The sequence below is a fragment of the Branchiostoma floridae genome, chromosome 15, assembly GCF_000003815.2.
Source record: "Branchiostoma floridae strain S238N-H82 chromosome 15, Bfl_VNyyK, whole genome shotgun sequence".
NCBI lineage: Eukaryota > Metazoa > Chordata > Leptocardii > Amphioxiformes > Branchiostomatidae > Branchiostoma > Branchiostoma floridae.
The window spans coordinates 7,712,018-7,734,970 of NC_049993.1; the positions used below are offsets into that span (position 1 = coordinate 7,712,018).

Sequence of the window (22,953 nt, forward strand, 5' to 3'; positions counted from 1 at the left end):
CGTTACTTGCGGTCGACGTCATATTTTTACTCCCGGAGATCTACTGTTGAAAACAATGAAGCGCTACTACAGGTATATAGATGAAGAAACTGCTACTTACTGGGTGGTACTAGTATTCTGTTACATTTTCTAAATCAGTTACAAGTTTTAGCGACAGCTGCCGTTAACATGTTATGACATCACGCCCGGTTCTGACGACAGTGTCAACGACCGTGAGAAAAGTCAACGTAAGTTATGTCAGAACCCACGCGAGACGATGATGATGGTGATAAGGCCACAGCAAGTAATTTTATGGATGACATCGTCCGCAGACTCCACATGTAAATGCAAGAGTACGAAAAACACAAGATGGCCCATTGTTTTGTTTTTTCAATGTCACAGCTAACAAGGCTTTTATCCCTATCACTACAACCAAGGAGGTTCAATGACAATGATATGAGAAACTGAAGGCTACCGCACTGGTGCCACTTCAACAAGTATACTCAAGGTGATCATACCAGTGATGACCTCACCTCTACAACTGACCGAAACAGTGTTTCACTTCTGCAACTACACTCCTGGCTTCCTCACTAGTGTCACTTCCAGAAGTACTATAAAGGCTAGCACAAGACATGTATTCCCGCCGAAATCAACGCGCGCGTTGATGTAATCCATGAATTCGAAATGCACTTGATAACTTGATTGCTCTAGTATTGTATAAGGAACAACGCGTATGGCAAAATCAGGAAATACTGTAAATGCATTTAAGTTTGTGGATATTTAAGTTCGCGGTAGCGGAAAATGGAATTTTCGCGGTGGTTTTAATTTCGCGGTAGCACCGTGCACAATAGTCTCTTACTGCCATGGGAAAATGTTTGCGGTGGTTTTAAAAAAAGTAAGTTCGCGGTGAAGCGGCCACCTCGAAAACCGCGAACATTAAACCACCGCGAAAGTTTCTGCATTTACAGTATTCGGTTTACAAAATCTAGCAAGTTGCTTGACTAACAACTTCCGATGAAATACAATACCCTGCAAAATTTTGATCAAGTATTCAAAGACATATGATCACATATGTGATCAACCGAAATCAAGTATGCGAGCTTTTTTGTGTTGACCTTATTTTGGCATTCAATTAGAAATTGACATCCATTGACCACCTGTTAGGGACAAAATAGACATACCCTTTCATCAACAGAGAGTTTCTGAGTGATCCGTGAAAGTCTGGCGCTGTCACATCAAAGAGACATGATGATCCTTCTCAGAGACCATCTCTGTATCATCTCTGACTGTCTTGAATGCCAACTGGCATCTGGTAGCGACACGCATCTTTTGGCCATCCTGTTAGAACCTCCGGTTAAAACCTCCTGTAGTCAGGCCGGCCGGACACCAGGAAACAGGCTAGGAAAGAGTGCGGCTGTGTACAGCGTTGTTCCATATAGACAACAGGTGGGTGTTAGTGTTGTGGATTCTGTCCTGTGAGAAGGAAGATGAAGTATAGTTTAAGTTTCTCTTCTGGAGTCTAACGCGTACGGCTACCTGCCTTGTCACATTTCCAATCCGCGCCAAAGTTTGGAAATGTGACCCCGGCATAAACAGTAAATATGAACGAAAAAAAAACTGCAGGCGGCACAAACGAGAGGAACGGCGGTTGGGTGTTTGTTTACTCTAGTGGCACTTTACGGATTGCTACCTTACCGTCTCTGGGATTCATTTAACGTAATCATGACATTGATTTTCCTGCAGTGCCTGTACCTAAGCAGAAAACTATTCTAAATCGAGAGTGGTTTAAAATTCGTCTTTCAAATCTTCTGGCCAAGTGCGACTTCTTTCAGCCCTCAAAAGAATCAGATTTGATGAAGTTGAAAGATATTCACAAAGAATGGCAGGCACCACTTGTTAGATTCAGTCTGGAAAAAATGGTTGTTGAATTTAGGAAACTTCTCATCGAAAACTGTCATTTCCATGTGATTTAAAGTGACTTAGCTCAGCATATAATCAGTGTGAAGCAGTGTTCGGAAGGAGGCATTCCTGCTATTAAAACCGAAACGTTTGTCATATTTTTGCAAGGGAAATTGACTAGCTTCAAAGAACGCAACGTAGTGCTATTTAAGATATACATGTAAAGGATACTAATCAAAAGATAGAAGGAAGCTGGCGCGAGGAGAAGAAGCCATCGGCTTAAAGTAAAGGACATGTACAGCCCTGGGTTTCATGGATCCGCCTCTAACAATATTAACTTCCGCTGTACACTGGAATGGGATATCATTCCCTTCTCTTAACGAAAGCATCTAATTACTGGAGGTGTTATTTTGGCCATATATACTAGTACTTTGGAACTCAGGAAAGTAATGAGTACTTTTATATCACTCTTCGAAGATTGGCGTTTTGGCAATGATAACAGACAACCATTATCAGACGTACCTGATATTCATCGCTATTTTTTGGGTAATCATTCCCAGACTTACCTAATTACTGTGTCTATAAAGCTCAGATAGTACTGGAGATAGATCATATGCAGGGCTAGCTACACAAAAAGTGAGTAAATCTAAGTAAGCCTGTGCTGGCGTCGTGTCCACGTAACGCCTAAAGCTACCATTACTAGACTTACCTGATGTTTGCTATCACTATCATCAGCATTATCGGTCACCTTACAGCGTCAGCCCTGGGTTTCATGGATCCGACTCTAACAATATTTCGTTGAAGCCAGTTTATCATTCCTTTCTCGTTACGAAAAAATCTAATTACTAGAGGTGTCGTTTTGACCATACTTCAATTGGACTCTGAGGCTGTATGAGTACTTTTATATCACGAAGATTTGGATGTTGGCAATCATAACAGACAACCATTACATGATCGCTATCTTTTAGGTAGTCATTCCCAGACTTTTAGCTCCTGCAACTAAAACAACAGGAGCTAATTGACTCAATTGCATTAACTGTGTCTTAGCCTTGCTATCCTTTGAAAGCCAAATTGTCTTCAGCTTGATTTTGCCTTACCTTTGTTTTCTTGGGAATCCAAATTGTCTTCTATCTGAATTGTCTAACAACGTTTCCTATTGGACATCTGAAATTGTCTTCATTCATAGTTAGAGTATAAGAGACCTGTTTCTTCCAGATCACTTCAGTGTCACTGACGAAGGAAAGTGGATTCTATCCGAAACGTCTGACCGTTTCCGAAACCATATCCAGTTGCTTGAGTAACTACTTTTTGGTGTATTCCCAGACTTACATAATTACTAGTATATAAAGCCTAGATAGTACTTTAGATAGTGTCACCGGATGGATGAACTGAACTGAACTGAGTACCTGGAGATGGATCATATGCAGGGCTAGCTACACAAAACGTGAGTAACTATGATCTGAGTAACCCTGTACTGGCGTCGTGTCCATGTAACGCCTAAAGCTACCATTACCAGACTTACCTGATGTTTACTATCACTATCATCCCCATTATCGGTCACCTTGCAGCGTAACTGTAAATTTCTTCCCGGATCATCATTTATGATAAAGGAGTCCCACTTTTCGTCCATATTATATGATCGGTAGAGAATGATATCACAGAGATGATCGCGGTGACTGCATCAAAGTCAATATTTGTGTGAAGAAACTTTGTGTTATTTTCCGCGTGTGTGGTAAGAAGTTAACATAATCAGAAACAGGATCAAAAGCTCAGTGATAAATACTAACGATAAGATATTTACAGATGTGCTGCCAAGTTACTATTGTTTGGGTTAATTCTGTGCGTGCCGTCAGGGCTTATGAGTAGAGTAGAGCAGACTAGTTCGGCCAGGTAGGAAGTCTAATTTCCTGCGGTGTGCGTCGCTCTACATTTACCGTGATTTCTGTTGTGTGAGCTATCCAGACATAATTGGATGTCTTTCGCTATTTTTTCAATCTTGCTTCGAATGTATTCACATTTGATTCTTATTGAGTACATGTGTATTTTCAAAGATCATGGATTGAAACTTTCCATGGTCGTGGAATGGACCACATTTTGTAGTGGACACTGCGTCCGAGGGGGCTGTCGTTGTGAAGCATGAAGATGCGAAAATCCATTGTCAGAACTTCTCTCAAAAGAGTGTGTGTTTACAGCACAAGTAACTAAATACAATTTAGTGTCCAATGTGAGTGATTTTGAATTGATTCAGAACTATGCACATACAATGTAGGCAAGATGAGGAAGAAAACGCCTCAGGAAGTTTGTGGCTCTGGAATAACGATTGTATAATTTTGATCCCGACCAAATTAAGTAGGTATAGTGGGACAGTTTGATTTTTCTAATGATAAGTCTGCAGTAGACAATGGGAAAAAATTGAAGTCAAATCAAACTGTTTAACGGACCGTGAACAAGCGGGGCAACATTACATAAAGATACCCACAGGGTAAAGGTTAGTTGTGTGGTGCCCCGGCTGACTGTTTCATGTCCTCTCTTGAGAATATACATTTATCACAATTTTCACATTATCCCAAGTAATGAAATTCATTACACAGAGAGCAGTGACCAATTCCACGACCATGGAAGTCAACAATCCATGGTCATGGATCAAACCTACCATTAGCCTCTACCAGGCTCCACAGGTCGCTGCAAAAGTAGCAGAAATTGGCCAAATAAAACAGAAAACACGCCAGAGGAGTTAGATGGTCGAGGAGTACAGTTTGCGACCTAAGGCCGACCAACACACCTATGCCAATTAACTCCTACTAGGCTTTTATTCCTAACTTGGCCAAAGTACTATTCGTCCAGGCGGGAGTATCGTAGAGACTACCTAACATAACATATATGGTTGTATAGAGTAGACAACCACTTAAGATCCAATTCTGTCACCTATAAATTTCATACAAGGCCTCTTTTGCTCTCGTTAGACTTAAACTTACTCCTTGCACAAGATACATGTATATTTGGAGCCTTAGGAAAAGTTTTCCAATCAAAGAAACTGAGAGAACAAAAAGTACGGCTTGTTCTGTAGGCTCAGTCATTTGTAAAGCCTTCCTGGCAACTTAGATTTTACAAAGAAGGCAACTCTTTTGTCTAACATGTTAAATTCGTACATACGTAGATACAGTTGTCTTTGTTGTGTAGGTTTGATCTAAAGACCTTGTCCACTCTTGGTGGAGAACTTTGATTTCAACGCTGATGTGAAAATCTAGGGAAATATTAAAATGTAGATCCTGAAAAGATTATATCAAACGACCGTCCGGTCACGAAACATCTAATCATTGCTCCTTCACCATGTGTCTTTGGGCCGGTCCATTGCACTAACTGGGTTTGACTTCAATTTATTTTCTATTGTCTGCTGCAAACAGTGGACCCAACGTCTGTCATTAAAGAAAATGATACTGTCCCACTATTACTTAAGGCTAACGCCACATTTCCAATTAGGGGTCCGACCGGGCTGTTTGTGGAAACGAAAAAAAATAGAGATGTATACGTAAAAATATAATTATATATAAGCATTCATATACACAACGACCCCAACGACCTGGAGGTCAAGGGACTAGGTAGGTAGGTAGGTATACACATTCGTCCAAGTCTTATTTGTTCACATATCTCGGATTTCAATTTTCGGGTATCAACCATATCGTCAACTCAGCATGGCATAGTGGACTAAATTAGTATCCCTTTTTAAAACTTTTTTTTTTAAATTATGGCATACAGTTGCTCATTTTGTAGCTTCTTTGTACCATTTTCAGTATGATCCTAAAATTGATGCCCGCAAGGAGGTGATTAATCATATTATTCAAATCATTGTAGCCTTGACAACGGGGAGTAAACAGGTACTTATCGCCCTTCCCACCCTTCCCATCCTGCATTCTTTCATCTCCGATCCCTAAATGAACATCTCTAGACGCTGATCGCCCTTACCAGAAGCTCCGACTATCGCGTAAGTAAATCACAACCGTTGACTTTTACACGGAATCTAAAAGTAACAGATTCCTCAGCCGTTAAAGTCATCAATCTTTTAATCTAGTCGTAAAAAACAACAGAATTAGCGACAAAATGGTGCGTGTGGTGGTGTGTCCCAGCGCTTTCCCCCTTAGATATTGACTTTAGGCCCGGACGGGTAGCTTTCGGAAACGAATAATATGACAAGAAAGACAACAAAACGCACAGAACGAAAAAAATAATAAATCAGGACCATAATATGTGTATATTCCTTGGTAAAAACTTTTATTTTTCGTTTCTGCAAACTGCCGCCAAACATTCCGGCCGGGGTCCGTTTCGGAAATGGGTTACGCTGCCCTAGGTTGGACAGAAAAAAAAACGGAACGGGTCTGATTTTTAAAAAATCTTTAGATATTTAGAACTTTCCCGTCCTTTGAGAGTCTAAATGAAAGTGCAGGAAGCACCAGTGCCATGGGAAAATCCTCTATTACACAACGTCTTTCATGCCACTTGTTGGAATGCTTTTAATTTGGGCACCTTTCAGGGCCAATTAACCTCAAAGAAGTGCAGGGGGTTAACGGGATTAACACCTGTCTGATCATTTCCGACGTAGTGGAAGTGATGCACAATTATCGTTATTATCATATCTAGATATGCCTGTTTATGGTCTGCTTTTGTTTGTTGGTTAATCCCAAGCCGATTGAAAGTCTATGAGTAACACATATGAAGATGAATGTCAGATATCCAGGTACCGAACAGCGATTATTCAAGCAACGGGATATGGTTTTGGAATTTTCACATTCCGTCAGTGAATCATATCAAGTTGCTTGAGTTATTGCTGTTCAGTGGCGTAACGTACGTTTCTGGCAGTATCCACTACCTTTCGTCAGTTAACCATACTATTATCTGGTTGCTTGAGAGTTGTCTGAGGTGTTTGGCGTAACACATATGCATTGCCAGGTAAAGGTGTAGATCAGTTGGGAACCTGCCTGTTGTTCAGCCTGTCACAAGGATACCCTGCTGTCAGGGACCGGATCTACAAGTTAATTGGAAAAATTTACCCACTTATTCAAACAAAGACATCAAATTCTATCCAGTGAACAGCAAAATTGAAACATTTATCATCTAATTATACCTTAATTAGAATGATTACAGAAACAGCACAATGATGCAATGTTCCTCTTTGTACCTGTTTGTTTCAATTCAGAAGAAGGTCAAATCGACATTTTTTTATGCATCTGAACCTATGTGGCCGGTATAAGTGACCTTCGGCGAAATTTGTGTCTGTATAGTCGGTAACGCCTCAGCGTCGCCGCCGAGTGTGGCTCGGCAACAGCTATTACTTGACATGACTATCATAACATTTCATGATCAATGCCTCAATCCATTTTGTTGAATTGCAATTTCTTCTCTGAGCTTGTATCATTAAATACTTGTAGTCCGTTGTGCGTTGAGTAGATTCCATAATCTATTCTGAAACACTCCTTGGAAAGCTTAACTCCTCATGCCACCGATAGATCAGCCTGGAGGTTATAGATTCCTTGGCAAAACATGGATATTCACGAAACAAAAGTATCCAGCATTTTGACTGGCCTTGTCTTTTAGGTTTTTTTAAGCATGTGTTCTCTTGTCATGGCTCTTCTTCACGCAATGCGTCTGTAGGACGTAAAGTAAGTGCTGGAGATTTACATATTCTCTATGTACCTAACGCCTCGTTAATAAAGCCATACAAAATCAACAACGCCTCATTGTGGAGATAGCTTATCGTCGCCTGCCAGGCCACACACATACAAGTGTGTATTTGCTTGTATATTGCCATCGGTTTCTGAATCTTCTGAAATGGGGGCGGGCGAACTCCATTAAGTGTAGATGTGGTCATCATAACCAAACTATGCGAATCCCTTCGGTCTGTCCAACACAAATGCCAGTAACAGTTTCAGTGATAATATTGTTTTACACTAGGAACTATCGAAACTTTATTTAAACGACTTTGCCAAACGAGCTAGTGACATTGACATGTTCTACCTTTTTCCAGTTACATGATGTACTAGTTCTGATTGTTCTGTCAGGTTTATTCTATTGACGCTGAAGATGAGTGACGGATATCACTCAAAACGTCCGGAAGTAATACATGTATCAGTACTACATGCTGTAATCAATCCCTGTGAAAAGGGACTTCTTGTTGTTTTTGCACCACCAATAGATTGTATGTTTTGTTAACTACGTACACAAGAGGGGGTTCCTCGTTAATTGTATCGACAAGTCTCGATGCTTGACGTCATATATGGTGATTCCTTCAGGTACTACAAATCATCCACAAAGACTGTGGTGGTCTCTGAGGTATGGACTGATCACTGTCTTACGGTATTCTACCTTTACTTCAGACGTCATCAGGAGGGGAACAAGAAGATAGAAGACAGCCACAAGGAGTTTTGATTGCCGCTGTCCAGGCCTATTTTGGACTGCAGATCCGGTCCGACTCCTGTTATAGAGGTAGGACCACGTCCGTTCAAGTTCTTATACTACCCATTCCCGACACAACTTTATCATAGTTTTCCCTGTCTTCACAGTAGGTATCTGTAGGCGGTTTATCAAGTTATCAAGTATCGTCGGTTTTTATGTTTTCCAGTGGCTTAAGCTGTCTTTGTGAAGTCTCTTTATTTTCATGTTTTTAACTTATTTGTATCTTCAAATGATGTAACTTTATTTGTTACCTGTGTAATTCAGATCTTCTACATCCCCCTTCAATACACATACAGGACTTACATACCACCGACTGCTTTAACATAACAGATCACTAGTAACCGTGTCGTTTTGACGCTCAATTAGGCATTAAACAACATTTGTTGTAATATCCTTTGCAATGATTCAAGAGGCGAAAATCAGTATATAGTGTATTCTGTCCATCTCGATTTTCAGTTTAATATGCCTGTGTCAGCCGATTTGTGCTTTTATATTTTCAACTGAACTGTATTTTCTAAGTGAAACGTTTCACACAACGAAATGTAAGAATGCTGAATTTTTAGACAGTATGGACAAGCAATAATCGCTTTTCATCCACCGTAAATTTCGATGAATATCTACCATCATGCACACAAAAACAAGGAGAAAGTGCAATTGTATTCATTCTTCTAACATCTTCCATGTTTTTATTGTTTCTTTCATCAAGCTTAGCTTCCTTCGCATACTTCTAGCAGCGATAGACAACTTTCATTGGGGGGGGGGGCGTTCATTGACGATTTTTCAGCATAGGCTGAGGTTTTTGTAAGCCGGGAGAAGGAGTTTCCGTACTCGGGCAGACTTTTGGGCGCGCAACTCCTCTGTCGGCATTAGGGTAGCCCATATTGAAGCTCGCAAATCAACGAGTAAGATAAATTTAAAAGAAAATAAACAAGGATCCGTAGGATACAATCCCCCGTGACGTTCAAAACCTCCCTTAGGAGGTGGCCCTTTCCCGGGGGTAATAAAAGTCATAGCCAGTGCTAGCGCTGCTACGAGTCTGCAAAGACAGCTGTATTGCCTATCCGTTAATCTCCAAGTAGATCCTACAGTAGCATAAGATATCAAAAGCTGCCAGAGGATTGAAGCCGGCTTTGGAGTGTGTTTCGCTATCTCCAAGCAGATCCTACGGTAGCATAAGATAGTATCAAAATCTGCCAGAGGAGTGAAGCCGGCTTTGGAGTGTGTTTCGCTATCTCCAAGCAGATCCTACGGTAGCATAAGATAGTATCAAAATCTGCCAGAGGAGTGAAGCCGGCTTTGGAGCGTGGCAAATGGACAACTCTTGGCTGACTATACTCCTTGGCCAGTTTGATACTATCTTATGCCATTGTAGAATCTGCTTGGAGATTACTATCCGTAAGAGAGAGTATGATGTCCCCTTCTCCTAGAGAGTGACAGCTGAATGGGGTCCACGTTCAGCCGGAAGTGGTTCGGACTCACCCACCTGGGCAGGTCGGAGGTAGAGGAGGAGTTCCACACGAGTGACGTCATGACGACTTGCCGCGTCATCACTGTGGCCCCACGGGAAGACCCGTTCCCCCAGCAGGGGTCGGAGTCCCAGGGGGAGCTGGCCTGGTTCAACATCCACCTCAAGCCGCTGGCGCGGGGAGGCATGGTCACGGTCAGGATGTTCCGCAAGTTCGCCAAGGATATGGAGGTAGGAGGAGTGACCGGTACAATGGCCAAATGGTGATGTGCTCAGGAAACTTTATTGAAAAAAAATACACCGGGACTTTCGTATTGCCAACTAAAACTTCAAACTAGATAATGCAAAACACATTGTAAATCGGAAGGCCAATCGTGGGTTTCAGTATTTCGACCAGCAAAACAGTCTTTCATATATGCATATATTTTTACATTATGAGAGTTGTCACAGCTAAATATGTATTGGAATCTGCTAAAGGCATTGAAACTATTCAAATCTGTTGTACTTGAGCAGAATGTTTTAAAGCAGTAGACTAACCTCCTGCTGTGGTGACTACACAAAGTTGCAAGTGTCCCATCTCCGTTTCTATAGACCAAGCAGTTGTGCAAGCACTGCAAACTTTCTGTGATACACACCTTGTGTTTTTTTTCTTGGTGTCACCCTGATAATGTGGATCCTCACTTTTACAGCAAACATTTGCTGCTAAGTGGTTTAGTCTCCTGGACAAAGAGGGTTCAGGAAAACTCAGTATCCAGGTCGTCATCGGAGGATTGAGCAGGCTGGCAAGGTAAGCTTAAGTCTCTCTCAAGTATCATAGGAAAGTTCAAACGCGAGAATACAGTTCCAAATGAGCGCTTCCTAGCTAGAAGGGTTTCTTTTAGATTCTTTAAGAAGCTTTATCTTTTTTTATTACGTGTAATTTTGTATGAAAACGGAATTGTATTACGCTACGGTCACACGGCCCGGCCGGGCAGTTTGCGAAAACGAAAACTTATATATGCTCATTACTATTTTTTTATGACGCCGGTGTGTTTCATTGTCTTTGATATCATACTTTTCATTCCCGCTAACTGTCAGTTTGGAGATGTCACCCGAGAATTACCTGAATATTGTTCTCACTGCCCTATCTCCATCCAGTCACGTTATTATCACTGTCCTATCTCCATCCAGTCACGTTATTATCACTGCCCTATCTCCATCCAGTCACGTTATTATCACTGTCCTATCTCCATCCAGTCACGAGCGGCGGCTGAGACTGTTGAAGTGGCTGGAGGACGGACTGGCCGACTTCTGCACGGAGAACCTTCTCATCACCCCGGACAGGCTCAGGAGGTTCTTCCTGACAAAGGGGGTGGGTGCTTTCTGATCTTTTATCCACGGGGTAACATATATCCGTTATATAAAAAGAACAGGCTATGGTTTCAAACTGCAATAATTTTCCAGATACAAATGGACTATTGTAATTATGGCTTTAACATCCACTCACCCGTTTCTACCATTACCGTTACTTTGCCATGGTAGTAAAGCATGTCCATGTTTCTCTGTAGACAGTGGAGAAGTTGTACGGCCTGACTGAAGTTACTGTGTCCTGATAATAACGCATGTCCATGTTTCTCTGTAGACAGTGGAGAAGTTGTTCGGCCTGACTGATGTTACTGTGTCCTGATAATAACGCATGTCCATGTTTTCCTGTAGACAGTGGAGAAGTTGTACGGCCTGACTGATGTTACTGTGTCCTGATAATAACGGATGACCATGTTTCCCTGTAGACAGTGGAGAAGTTGTACGGCCTGACTGATGTTGCTTGTGTCCTGATAATAACGAATGTCCATGTTCCCCTGTAGACAGTGGAGAAGTTGTACGGCCTGACTGATGTTGCTTGTGCCCTGATAATAACGCATGTCCATGTTCCCCTGTAGACAGTGGAGAAGTTGTTCGGCTTGACTAATGTTACCGTGTCCTGATAATAACGCATGCCCGTATTTCCCATATAGACAGTGGAGAAGCTGTTCGGCCTGACTGCTGTTACCGTGTCCTGATAATAACGCATGTCCATGTTCCCCTGTAGACAGTGGAGAAGTTGTTCGGCCTGACTGACGTTGACGGTGACGGGCGGATCCCTCTGCAGGAGTTACTGGGCCGACTCAGCCTGCTGCCGAAGTAAGGAATATAAACTGTTTTATATTACACCAGGCGTATTTCGCTGCACGGGAATTTACCACCGATACGTCAAACTGTCGTTGTTGAGACATAGCCCTAGTAGATTTAGCTGCAACCTCATTCACTGACTTATTTTGCTGGGGAGCGCTTATTCGCGACATGGGCTAAGGTTCTCTGGTTGTCGGGAGAGGGACTTTTGGCAAGCTAGGAACTCTTTCGGCAATAGAGAACCTTAGATCATGTTGAAAATCGTGAATCGGCGCTCCCGCAAAAGCGCTACTTGAAGTTTGCAAAGGAGGCTAATTATCATTTAGCAGCGCATGTTGAAACAGATGGCAAGAGATCGAAGGTATTCTTTTACCAACTCCTACAAATGGTTTATTGTTGTCGTTCATGTTTCATAGCGAAAGCAATCGAACATGGGTGTTAATTCTTGTCCATGTATATCGCACTGTGACCATATCATTATATACGTACGTGGTTCATATATCAAGCTTGTTATTGTGTATGTTTGTGTATTAGTATCGACAACACAGCCAAGTACCAAGCCTGGTTGGAGTACCGCTTCGGACTGATCGTGGGACCGGGGACAACCATCAGCATGGAGAGATTCAAAGCTGAGCTTAAGTCTCAGCAACATGTTGGGGTAGGTTAGGACTCAAGGAAATAACATTATATATATCCTCAAAATCAAGATACCGATGTACTACAATTAAGTGATTTTCGAAAACTATAAAAGTATTTCTATTCAGTTGTAGTGATTGAATTTGAATATTGTTAACCTGGATGTCTAACCTAAAAGTATTGTTTTGATAAAGAAACATCCGAGTTGATATTTGGAGGGCTCATACTTTGTAATTGCTTTAGCTTGTTGTCCTTTTGCTCCAAAATCATTAGCTTATGAGTTATAAAAATACGCGTACACACTATGTTGAGTGCGTTTTTTTTTCAAACGTATACGCCTTGTGTCAACAGTCGTTCCTGGCTGAACAGCTCTTCCACGTGTTGAACAAGGACGGCAGTTCAGAGCTGAAGCTGAGTGACTTGATGGCCGGACTGTCCTGTCTTCTGACCGGATCAGAGGAGGAAAAAGCCAGGCTGCTGTTCCAGGTCTATGATGTTAACGGTTAGTAGGGATAATTTTTAAGCAGATACTACGGAGGCATTACTAGTATAAGCTAAGGTTAGATGGGGAGACTCCCAATCTCTATGTTGTCGTTCGCCGACTCGAACAAAGTACCAAAAAAAGGGCGTGAAAGATTAGCTGGGTAACCCTTCATCTCGTCAATAAATGTATGCTTTGAACTGTCATTGGAACTTCCAGACTTGTTTTGCAATGTCAATCAAAACGCCTAAAACACGTCAAAAACAGCCAAATCTCTGCTTGGAGTGTGACTATGACAAGGTCTCCATTCATTATACATGACTTACAAAATCCTGTCTGTATGTACTCAGGAAACGGGTCCATAGATCGCGGCGAGTTGAAGCTGGTGCTGAGCTCCTGTATGGAGGAGGGTGCCTTTAGTGACGACCAAATCTCCGACCTGACCGAAGCGCTGTTCGAGGACGCAGACTCGGATTGCTCCGGCGCCATCACCTACATCGAGTTTCTGGAGGAAATGTCTCGACAGCTGGAACTACTGGACTGCCTGGCTCTGAGGTCCGTATCAAGGCTCTAACGTTACCTGTGCCTGCTATGGAGCATAAGCTTTGCCGTGGAATATTGACTCTTTGTTCGTTCCTATATACAGTGAAAACTAGCTACAATGCTAAATAGAATTCGAACCAGAACCAGCTATATGACTAAAGTATATACTTTACGCACGTTTGGGACCGTATTGGTAGCAGCGACATCTAGCTGCAGCGCAAAATAAAACCACTCAGAATTGCCCTAAGGAAGGTGACATACAGACCGTCATCAGTACGTAGGATCTTATCATTTACATGTCTTAATTGAGAGTAAAGAATCTTAAACTTCTTACTGCATTGTAGTATTGTAGTACATGTATCCAGTGATTTTCCAACCTGATAAACGTACTTAAGGATGCTGACCCTTTCCTGCTATGTGTTCCCGAACATACAGTGTGGTCTACTGCGCCGAGCCAGTGCTTGAGGTAAAGGCGAAGTCCAGTCCCCTCCTGGGCGGCATGCTGTCGGTGCAGGCGGTGCGGAACCATCTCCGCACGGTGGTGGCGGTGGCGCTGTACGTGGTGCTGAACGTGGCGCTGCTGTGTTACGCCGCCATCCAGTACCAACCCAACGTCGCCATGATCGTGGCTAAGGGATGTGGTACGTAAATCTGTGTGTATATTGGTGTAACTGCGATGGTAACGTTTTTAGAAAGCGTATCCTGACAAAAGGACCTTTCAGCAGGCCTGAGTCGGCTTGCAGATGTGATAGAGTGTCATTCTCGTATAGGACTGTTTAGCCATATACCGAAGCTGTAGGGCTGATATCAGGTAGGATTTTAGCATATTAACCTCCTTCAGTATACCATGTTGATCTCGTTCAGTTGACCATGCTTGTCCTGATTTTCGTTGCCTGGATTATATGAATCTCCCGCTGTATCGGCCATGACACTGTGCTTCCAGTACCCTGTGGTACACTAGCACTTTTGCAGGTTGTAGGTATTTAACAAACACTCAAGCAATATGTCAAAAGCGGTACAAATGATTTTAAAGAATCTAGAAAAAAACAAGTGATTCAAAAAGCAGGGCAATATGCCACTTAAAAGCTGATGCAAATAGTCAACAATCATCATTGGAAATATATGGCATCAAAAGATCCCGATCACTCTATTCCTTGTTTCCTATCCAGGACAGTGTCTGAACCTGAACAGCATGTTCGCGCTCCTGCTGATGCTACGGAAGATGTTGTCCTACATGCGCTCAACGCCGGTCGGCCGATATCTGCCCCTGGACCAGCACATCGCCTTCCACAAGGTCATCGGAGTCATGATCCTGGTCTTCAGCCTGTTACACACCATAGCGCATGTCTACAACTTTGGTAAGTGCAGCTAAGAAAAGGGCAAGCAACAATCTCAACTTCAAGTAAATCAAAGATTGAGGTCTTAAAGATCTTTCCTTACAGCTTATCGTTTATACCTCCTGGTACATTAGGGTCATCCTGACTATATCGCTTTAAAAAACGACGTCTATAGTGATGTAAACGGCTAGCAAGCCTTTTCTCGGAAAAAGAGATGAAGCATCTAGTGAGCCCGAAAGTCCAGATGATTTCATCACGTAACCGCTAGTATCACCAAGGAAAGCTCTCGTATTCTGCAGAAATAGCACAGACATGTTTATATAGACTTGTTCACCTACGGGTTTTTTTTTTCTCATTCCCCAAACTCCAGTGAAGCTGACGGAGACGACCCCGCACACGCTGATGGAGTACATGTTGGGAACAAATCTGGGTATCGGCTGGGTGTCCGGCAGTGCCAGCATGACAGGCTGGGTGTTACTGTGGCTCCTGCTGGTCATCACGCTCTCCAGTACCAGCCTGGTGAGGAACAGTGGACACTTCCAGGTCAGTGTGGTCTTCTTGTTCGTCTCTTGTACTGAAAGAAAGACTATCATTGTATTCACGAGCTGCCTGGGTATGTTGTTCCACAAGTAATTGATAGATACAATTTGCAAAGCGGAAACTTCTTCCGAATGTTGGATACAACATCTAGCCAGGAACGGCAGGAATCTAACTCCCTGCAAAGAGTCCAATCGGGCCATGGTTTAGGCTCCGTCACATTTCCGAACTGGGACCCAGCCGGGCAGCTTTTGAGATTTAAAAAAAGTATATAAAAGACCAAAACACACAAAACGTATTCGTGTGTATTTTTCGTTTCCAAAAACAGCCCGCCCGGGCCCCGGTTTGGAAATGTGACGTTAGCCAATATATATATATATATATATATATATATATATATATATATATATATATATATATATATATATATATGTGTGTGTGTGTGTGTGTGTGTGTGTGTGTGTGTGACCCAAGCATTACCTGATAATTTTCATCATTTGTAAATCTAACAATTTCTGCAGTGGTTCTACTGGATCCACCAGCTGACCATCCCGTGGTTCGTGCTGCTGGTGATCCACGCCGAGTCGTTCTGGCTGTGGCTGCTGCTGCCCGGCCTCTTCTACGTCATCGAAAGAGTTCTCCGCACAAAGATGGCGCGGGTGACGCGCTACGGACACATGTCCATCCAGCAAGGGATTGTTCTACCCTCAAAGGTAAGGCAAAGGTAGTTATACAGCCCCGTTTTAAGGCCGAAGCTTAAGGTGCAGTGGGATGTTATCCACTGGCACTGTGTCTGACGCACGGTATTGGAAGGCAGAGGCCAACTTGGCTCCATGGAGCTCTCACCTCCGCAAATGAAGTCAGGTACTCATTTTAACACCTGCGTGAAGTGAGGAAAGTCGTGTTAAGTGCCTTTCCCAAGGGCATACAATCGGTAGAATGACAGGATTTGTACCCAGGACCACTTGCTTCTGGGCCAAACACTCTGTAGATACGCCACATGACCATTAAAGGTAGTGCTCTCAAATGTAGCCCTTTAATTTAGATTGTGAAATGGGAAAAGGAAAACCCATGACTGCAAAAAGGACATGCATTCAAGTAATTAAAATGTGACATGTTTTCTCATGATGCACAGATGATGGTGTGCAAATGATATTCAAATGTGGTTCTTTAGCGTAATTATAATTGTGGAAGCATTTCATACATGGCAGACACCTTCCTACTAACCAAGAGTGATGCCTCGTAAATATGACCCTTAACAACGCCAATTGATTCCTTTGCTACAAACTTTATTTATCACACAATGTAAAATCGCACAATCCCGCAGGTGGTGCACGTGGTGGTGTCCCGTCCCAGAAACTTCAAGTTCCAGCCGGGGGATTACGTGTACCTGTGCGTTCCCGCCATAGCCGCGCACGAGTGGCACCCTTTCACCATCAGCAGCGCTCCGGAGCAGGACGGTAGGTACACCGTGGGTCATGGGTAATGCGGACAGGGATTAAACGTGGCTTTATAATACAAGCATGCACACACACACACACACACACACACACACACACACACACACACACACACACATACATACATACATACACACAGTCACACACACACACACACACACACGCACACACACATGGAGAGAGACAGACAGACAGACAGACAGACAGAGAGGGAGAGGGATAGACAGAGGAATTCTATAAGGTATTTGATGCATTTCATGAGGGAAGTAGAATATACTTAACATGCAAGGAGTCACTTCTGACATCTCTAGACCTATCTTTGAAGCTGATTCATTCATAGTGTCTAAGATACTACATGTACTCTACAGGGACGTTGTGGTTCCACATCCGGGCGGTAGGCACGTGGACCAGCCGGCTGTACGGGCTGTTCGAGCAGCATACGGAGCGGCTGCGTCAGAGCACCCCCCAGCAGCGGTACGACTCCCTGGAGTCCATCATGAACTCTAACTCCCTGGGGAGCGGAGTGTTACCAGAGATCCAGAGGAGTTCCTCCTCTCACTTCACCTCCACCTCGGATCCTAGTGGCGACTCCGAGTACAAGAACGTCTTCACCCTGGCTCCAACCAAACCGCGCGCGAACAAAGTTTCCAGAGACAGTGGGGTTTACCTGTGTGAGACTACCAACGTTAACATTGCAGACGGGACCAGGAAAGTGTCGGACACGGCGTCTGTGTTGGTCGCCGAAGGGATGCCTCCGATGGAGAGGAACGATTCTCGCATGTCGTGTTCCTCGCTAGGTCAGGACTTCTCGCACATGTTCAGACCCCCCACCGTGGTGAACTTGGCGGACGGATTTTTCGATACCGAATTTGAGGTAAGGCAGCTACCAGTAGAAAATCCTTTGTCTTTTCTTTTAAAAAAACTAGTTGCCCTTTCTTCCTCGTTTATCCTGGTCCTTATTATGTTGTGGACAATACTAATCCTAAAAACGAGCTTCAAAGACTGATCCTGTCGACTGCAGAAGTCATTCGTTCTAACCGTTTTTCGTCCTAAAAGGCCTGGTCGACATCTGGTCTGGACAGCCTGGGTGGTGTGAATGTGAGGTCACGAGAAATTTGTACTTTCATCTTTGTTCATCTTTCATCTTTGTTCATCTTTCCTCTTTTTGACTTGGATAGAAGAAAAATAGCAATGTACCAATGGGGAATGACTATGATTCGTCGGATGTCAATATGTAAATTTGACCTTGTAGTAGTTGAGACACATTTCTACCATCTCCAAGCAGATGTTGGAGAAGAAAGATCAAGAAAGTATCATCATTTTAAACGCTGAGACGCTGCGGTCTAAACTGACTAAAATCGCGCTCCTAGCGGCCGGCCCTACAGTTGCCGCCGCTCTCCGGAAGGGGGTCATTAACCCCAGTCAGGGAGAGAATGTGTAAACACAGGCTAGGCTGCGGTCGGTCTTTGTGGAAGTACATTTCCCCATTAAAGAAAAGCCAGCCGAAAGAAAACGTTAACGATTTCTATCCAGCATCTGCTTGTAGATTGACGGCTCTTCTTTTTAAGCTTCGCATACAAGCTATTGCATACTGAACTTAAGTTGCATAGATGCTTCGCATACAAGCTTCACACACAAGCTTCGCATACAAGCTTCGCATACAAGCTTCGCATACAAGCATGCAACACAGCTTTTGTTTATGCCGACTGAGATTGTAACTGTCCGTCCTCCTGCCAACTGTAGGTGTACATGGATGGCCCGTACGGCGCACCGTCCACCCGAATCTTCGAAGCGGAGCACGCGGTGCTGGTGGGTGCCGGGATAGGAGTCACGCCATTCGCGTCCATCCTGCAGAGCATCGTGCACCGGTACCGCCGGGCACGGCAGACATGTCCCCGGTGCAGGCACGCCTGGACCGCCGAAACACACAGGAACTTCCTCACATTGAAAAAGGTAGGTGTTGTTTACAAATTCATACTCCTAATGAGTTTGGCAATCCTTGATAATAAAACATGTCTGTTCCGATCGCGACATTTTCACTGGCCTTCACAAAGAAGTGTGGAGAAGTGTGTCAAATTCACTTAGCACTACATGTAGTACATTATTATAAGCATTGTGTTAGCTTGACAATACTACCGGCCACAATATGGCATTTGTTGCATCGATGTCTTTGCACCATTTGTTATCATCATCACAAAACACAGTCGATGATTAATACGTAGAGCTTTACCGTGGCTGCACATTTAAAAGTAGACCCTGTGGGAAAGTTCTGCGTAGCAGACTACAATGTAGCTCTACGTAATAACGACTGTGCTTTGTATCTTCAGTATCACGTGCTGCAGTGTTCTTCATTTCCACTGCGACTTCATTTCCCTTAGCTTAGAGTGTCTTTCTGCATGTTCTGGGACTTCAGCCTTCATATAACAGTGCGCTTAAGCTGTCTTCTTGTACGACACCTGCAGGTTGACTTCTTCTGGATCAACCGAGACCACAAGTCGTTTGAGTGGTTCATCAGCCTGCTGAGTCAGCTGGAGATCGAGCAGTCCGAGATGGGCAACTTCGAGAGGAACTTCCTGGAGATGCACATGTGGGTTACGGTTCTGCTATATTTTCCTTATGACAGCTGATGTTAGCCTCTAACAGGCCTTCCTCCTACGCACGGTCCCCAACGGCTAGCTGACTCAGCCTACGGGGCCCTGCTATCTCATGGCCTACCCGCAGTTAATTTCAGTTCCTCATCGCCCTGCTTGTAAATATTAATGAGCTTACCCTTATATGGGCAGTCAGCCGTTGGGGAAAAGGGCGTAGGAGGATGGTGCTATGTAAGACGTAACATGATTGGCTGATAGCTTCCCAGCGGCCTTTGCGAGACAGCTTTCGACAACAAAAAGCCCAAGAAAAGCCTATTCTCTGATTGGTTGACAGCAGGTTTGTGGCGACAATCATAATAACCGCTGGTAGGCATCTAGATAGCAGGGCCCCATAGGCTAATGCCGTTGGGGACCCGGCGTTAGGAGGATGCTAACAGGCCTTCCGACGGGGTACGGATTGGCGGCAAAAAATGATAATTGGCCAGGGGCGTGAGTCGAGTCCACACAAAAGCCAGGTCCCAATTACACCGGTGCCCGCCAGAGATATAGCCCGGCCGGGCTCCGAAGCCACAAATTTGTCCCGGTGGACTGCCGGATACCGGGGGTACCCCTACGGCTAATCTGCAAGCAGAGGTTAGGCTCCGGCTGTTTTTTTAACGTTCTTTGTTAGCCGTTTTTATCGGGCTTTCTATTTTGTATTTTATCTTGCTGTGTCAAAACCTTTGGCTGGCGCACTTCAAGAAAAATGAAGAAATAGAAAGCCCGATAAAAACGACTAAGTTAAGTTAACATGCTCATTGAACCTTTATGTCACCACACAATGTGACGACATTATTGGGCAAGTTTTTGAACCGATTTACTCATCTTTTTGTAGGTACATGACGTCTATGTATGGCCGTACGGACTCCAAAGCTATCGGGTTGAGGATGGCCATGTACCTGACACACAAGAAGGAGAAACGGGACCTTATCACGGGCCTGAAGACACGGACACAGGCCGGGAGGCCGGACTGGGACAAGGTAAGTCAATAAGTTAGCGAGGGTTACTCAAAACTTCTACCTCACAATTGATATTTGATTTCTGCTTAGAAAATGACGTATGAACACATCTCAGTACTTATTTAGCTACTTGTTCAAAGTCGCAGTTCCATTTCATTGGTTTCATGGAGGTCGTGTTTTGTTATGACCTTAGCTAGTAGAGGGTCTGTGTGCCCCTTTCCCGTAAGGCGCCTAGGCGTAGGTAAATCCGACAATCTAGGATTATGTTCTATGCCAACGTCTCATTTGCGTAGTTCGTAGCGAGGCGATAAAACTATGCGTAATATATAACCATTGCGTCTTTTGTTACCACGAAAAAAACCTACATGCTAATTAAAAAAGAAATACCGAGCTGAAATCATTGCACATGTTGTCCTACCAGGTGTTCCGGCGTCTGGACGCGGAGAAGTGCGGAAAAGTGACGGTGTTCTTCTGCGGATCGGCCCAGCTGGGGAAGGTGCTGCAGAAAAAGTGCATGGAACACGGCTTCGAGTTCTGTCAGGAAAACTTCTCCTGAACAAGCAACATGACAACTTTAGTTGATGTAATTTGGTATTAGTTGTGAAGCTACTACTACTACTAAGTTATTGTTGTAAATACATTTTCAGTGGACAATGCCTTCATCTCAAAGTCTGGCGATGTTTTGATGCCTAATTATAAAGTTAAACAAACTATAAAAAGCAATAATTACTAACAAATATATGCAGGTGTATAATAGACGATGGAGATTGATTGAATGTTATTTTATCGAACTGTATTACGTGTCAATAGGATAAAGTTTATATGGAATGGGGAATGGACAAGAGGAGAGTATCCTCATCAGTTTGTAAAAAAGTAACGTTACAGGGTTTGGAGGAAAGTCTACAGTCTTAATTTATCTATAATGAACTTTGTTCTGACCTTAATAAAAGATTCTATCAGAATTATTGTGGTACATCGTTCTTCACGGGATTGATCCACATTGTTTTGTTTTTTTGCATCATGAGGCCACGTTGATTTGAATGAATGGATGACATCCTCTGGGAACTCAATGCAAGCGTGCGAATGAAAAAAAAAGACCATTATTCTGTTTTGATTCATCACTCAGGCGAGTGATAATATGATACACATTGGATAATATGCGACACATCATTTCCTCTGGACCAAAGCATGTTTCCTCACAAAATTTGACGAGTGATAATCCTTCACGGATGTCTTTTTAAATTTTGCTGCTAACCGGCAGCGTTAACTGTAGCTACAGTCTGCAGAGTTTCCGCCAGAAGGCGCAATCTAAAATTTAACCCGTCTTGGGTTTGAGGAGCTAAAACTAAAACTCTGGTCACAACGTCTGACGGTAGCCTCCTTCGCAGCATTCGCAGCTTGGATACCAGGTTCCTTCCTACTCGCTGCTCTTTTCATACCCTAAGGCCACACTAATTTAATTTCTTGGTTCACGGATTCGCTCGCTCCTATTTTTTGGAAAACAAAATAAAAATAAAAATTACCACTCAGCAAATTTTCACCATTAATGAAACCATTCACCTGCTTCCTGGTGTAGCAAATTGGCCTTTATATTATAAGCTCCTTAAATTGTGGGTACAAGTGGTGTTACTGTACAATAATAGTGTTTTTGTACTTTTTTCAAGCTGAAAACTTTTTTTCTTTATGTTTTGGATTAGCCGTTACCTTTACCCCAACTATTTTACAATTTTTATTTTTATTTCGCCCTCTCGCTCCATATTTTTCATGAAAAAATCCGTGAACCAAGAAATTAAATTGGTGTGGCCTAATATGTATGTTACTTTACGTTAGTGCATGCAGTTTCTTTTACAATCATTTTTTCATCAACAATTCGCAGTAATTATTTACGCAAGACTCATACTGTTTACACATGCTCTCCAGACATCAATCAAACAAAGAGATAAACAATCATTCAATCAATCAATTGATCCATCCATCCATCAATCAATCAATCAATCAATTCCATTTGTTTTACCTTACACGTGAACGTGATGGTACATGTCAGGTAGAGATTGCGATCCGGTAGAATCGCGGATTCTGCCAACAGAGATCGAGATCAGGGTGTTAGGACTGTGTTAGGTGGTCTCCCATTTATAACGTTAATTCCTGTGTCAGGTAAATCTACCGATCATGAGTCGAAGATTAAAAAAAAGAAGATATGACCTCTTTTAAGTGAGCATCCACACACACACACACACACACACACACACACACACACACTATATATATATATACATATATATATATATATATATATATATATTCATATTACACTCCCTGTCCTGACAAGTATTTGACTTTGACTGAGAAGCGTTTGTATCTGAGTTTACCCGGGGCAAGCTTCTAATCAAATCGATGATGTATCCAACTTCTAGTAATGGACTCATCTCCAA

The 22,953-nt window shown here is 43.1% G+C and overlaps 1 protein-coding gene across 2 annotated transcripts; it reads left to right on the forward strand.

The window, feature by feature from the left end:
* Positions 1–3,154: 3,154 nt before the first annotated feature.
* On the forward strand, positions 3,155–21,483 carry LOC118432452 (NADPH oxidase 5-like). 2 transcript variants are annotated; one of them, XM_035844038.1, is made up of 20 exons: positions 3,155–3,322; positions 5,731–5,860; positions 8,247–8,355; positions 9,753–10,021; positions 10,480–10,577; positions 11,027–11,141; positions 11,859–11,950; positions 12,473–12,596; positions 12,926–13,076; positions 13,406–13,610; positions 14,034–14,239; positions 14,768–14,956; positions 15,306–15,478; positions 15,994–16,185; positions 16,800–16,932; positions 17,301–17,806; positions 18,676–18,885; positions 19,395–19,519; positions 20,398–20,542; positions 20,943–21,483. In XM_035844038.1, exons 4-20 carry the CDS (start codon positions 9,767–9,769, stop codon positions 21,075–21,077), a joined length of 3,054 nt encoding a protein of 1,017 aa, XP_035699931.1. In that variant the 5' UTR covers positions 3,155–3,322; positions 5,731–5,860; positions 8,247–8,355; positions 9,753–9,766; the 3' UTR covers positions 21,078–21,483. The 2 variants fall into 2 exon arrangements, with proteins under 2 accessions (XP_035699931.1, XP_035699930.1); XM_035844037.1 differs by lacking the exon at positions 5,731–5,860.
* Positions 21,484–22,953: the final 1,470 nt, after the last annotated feature.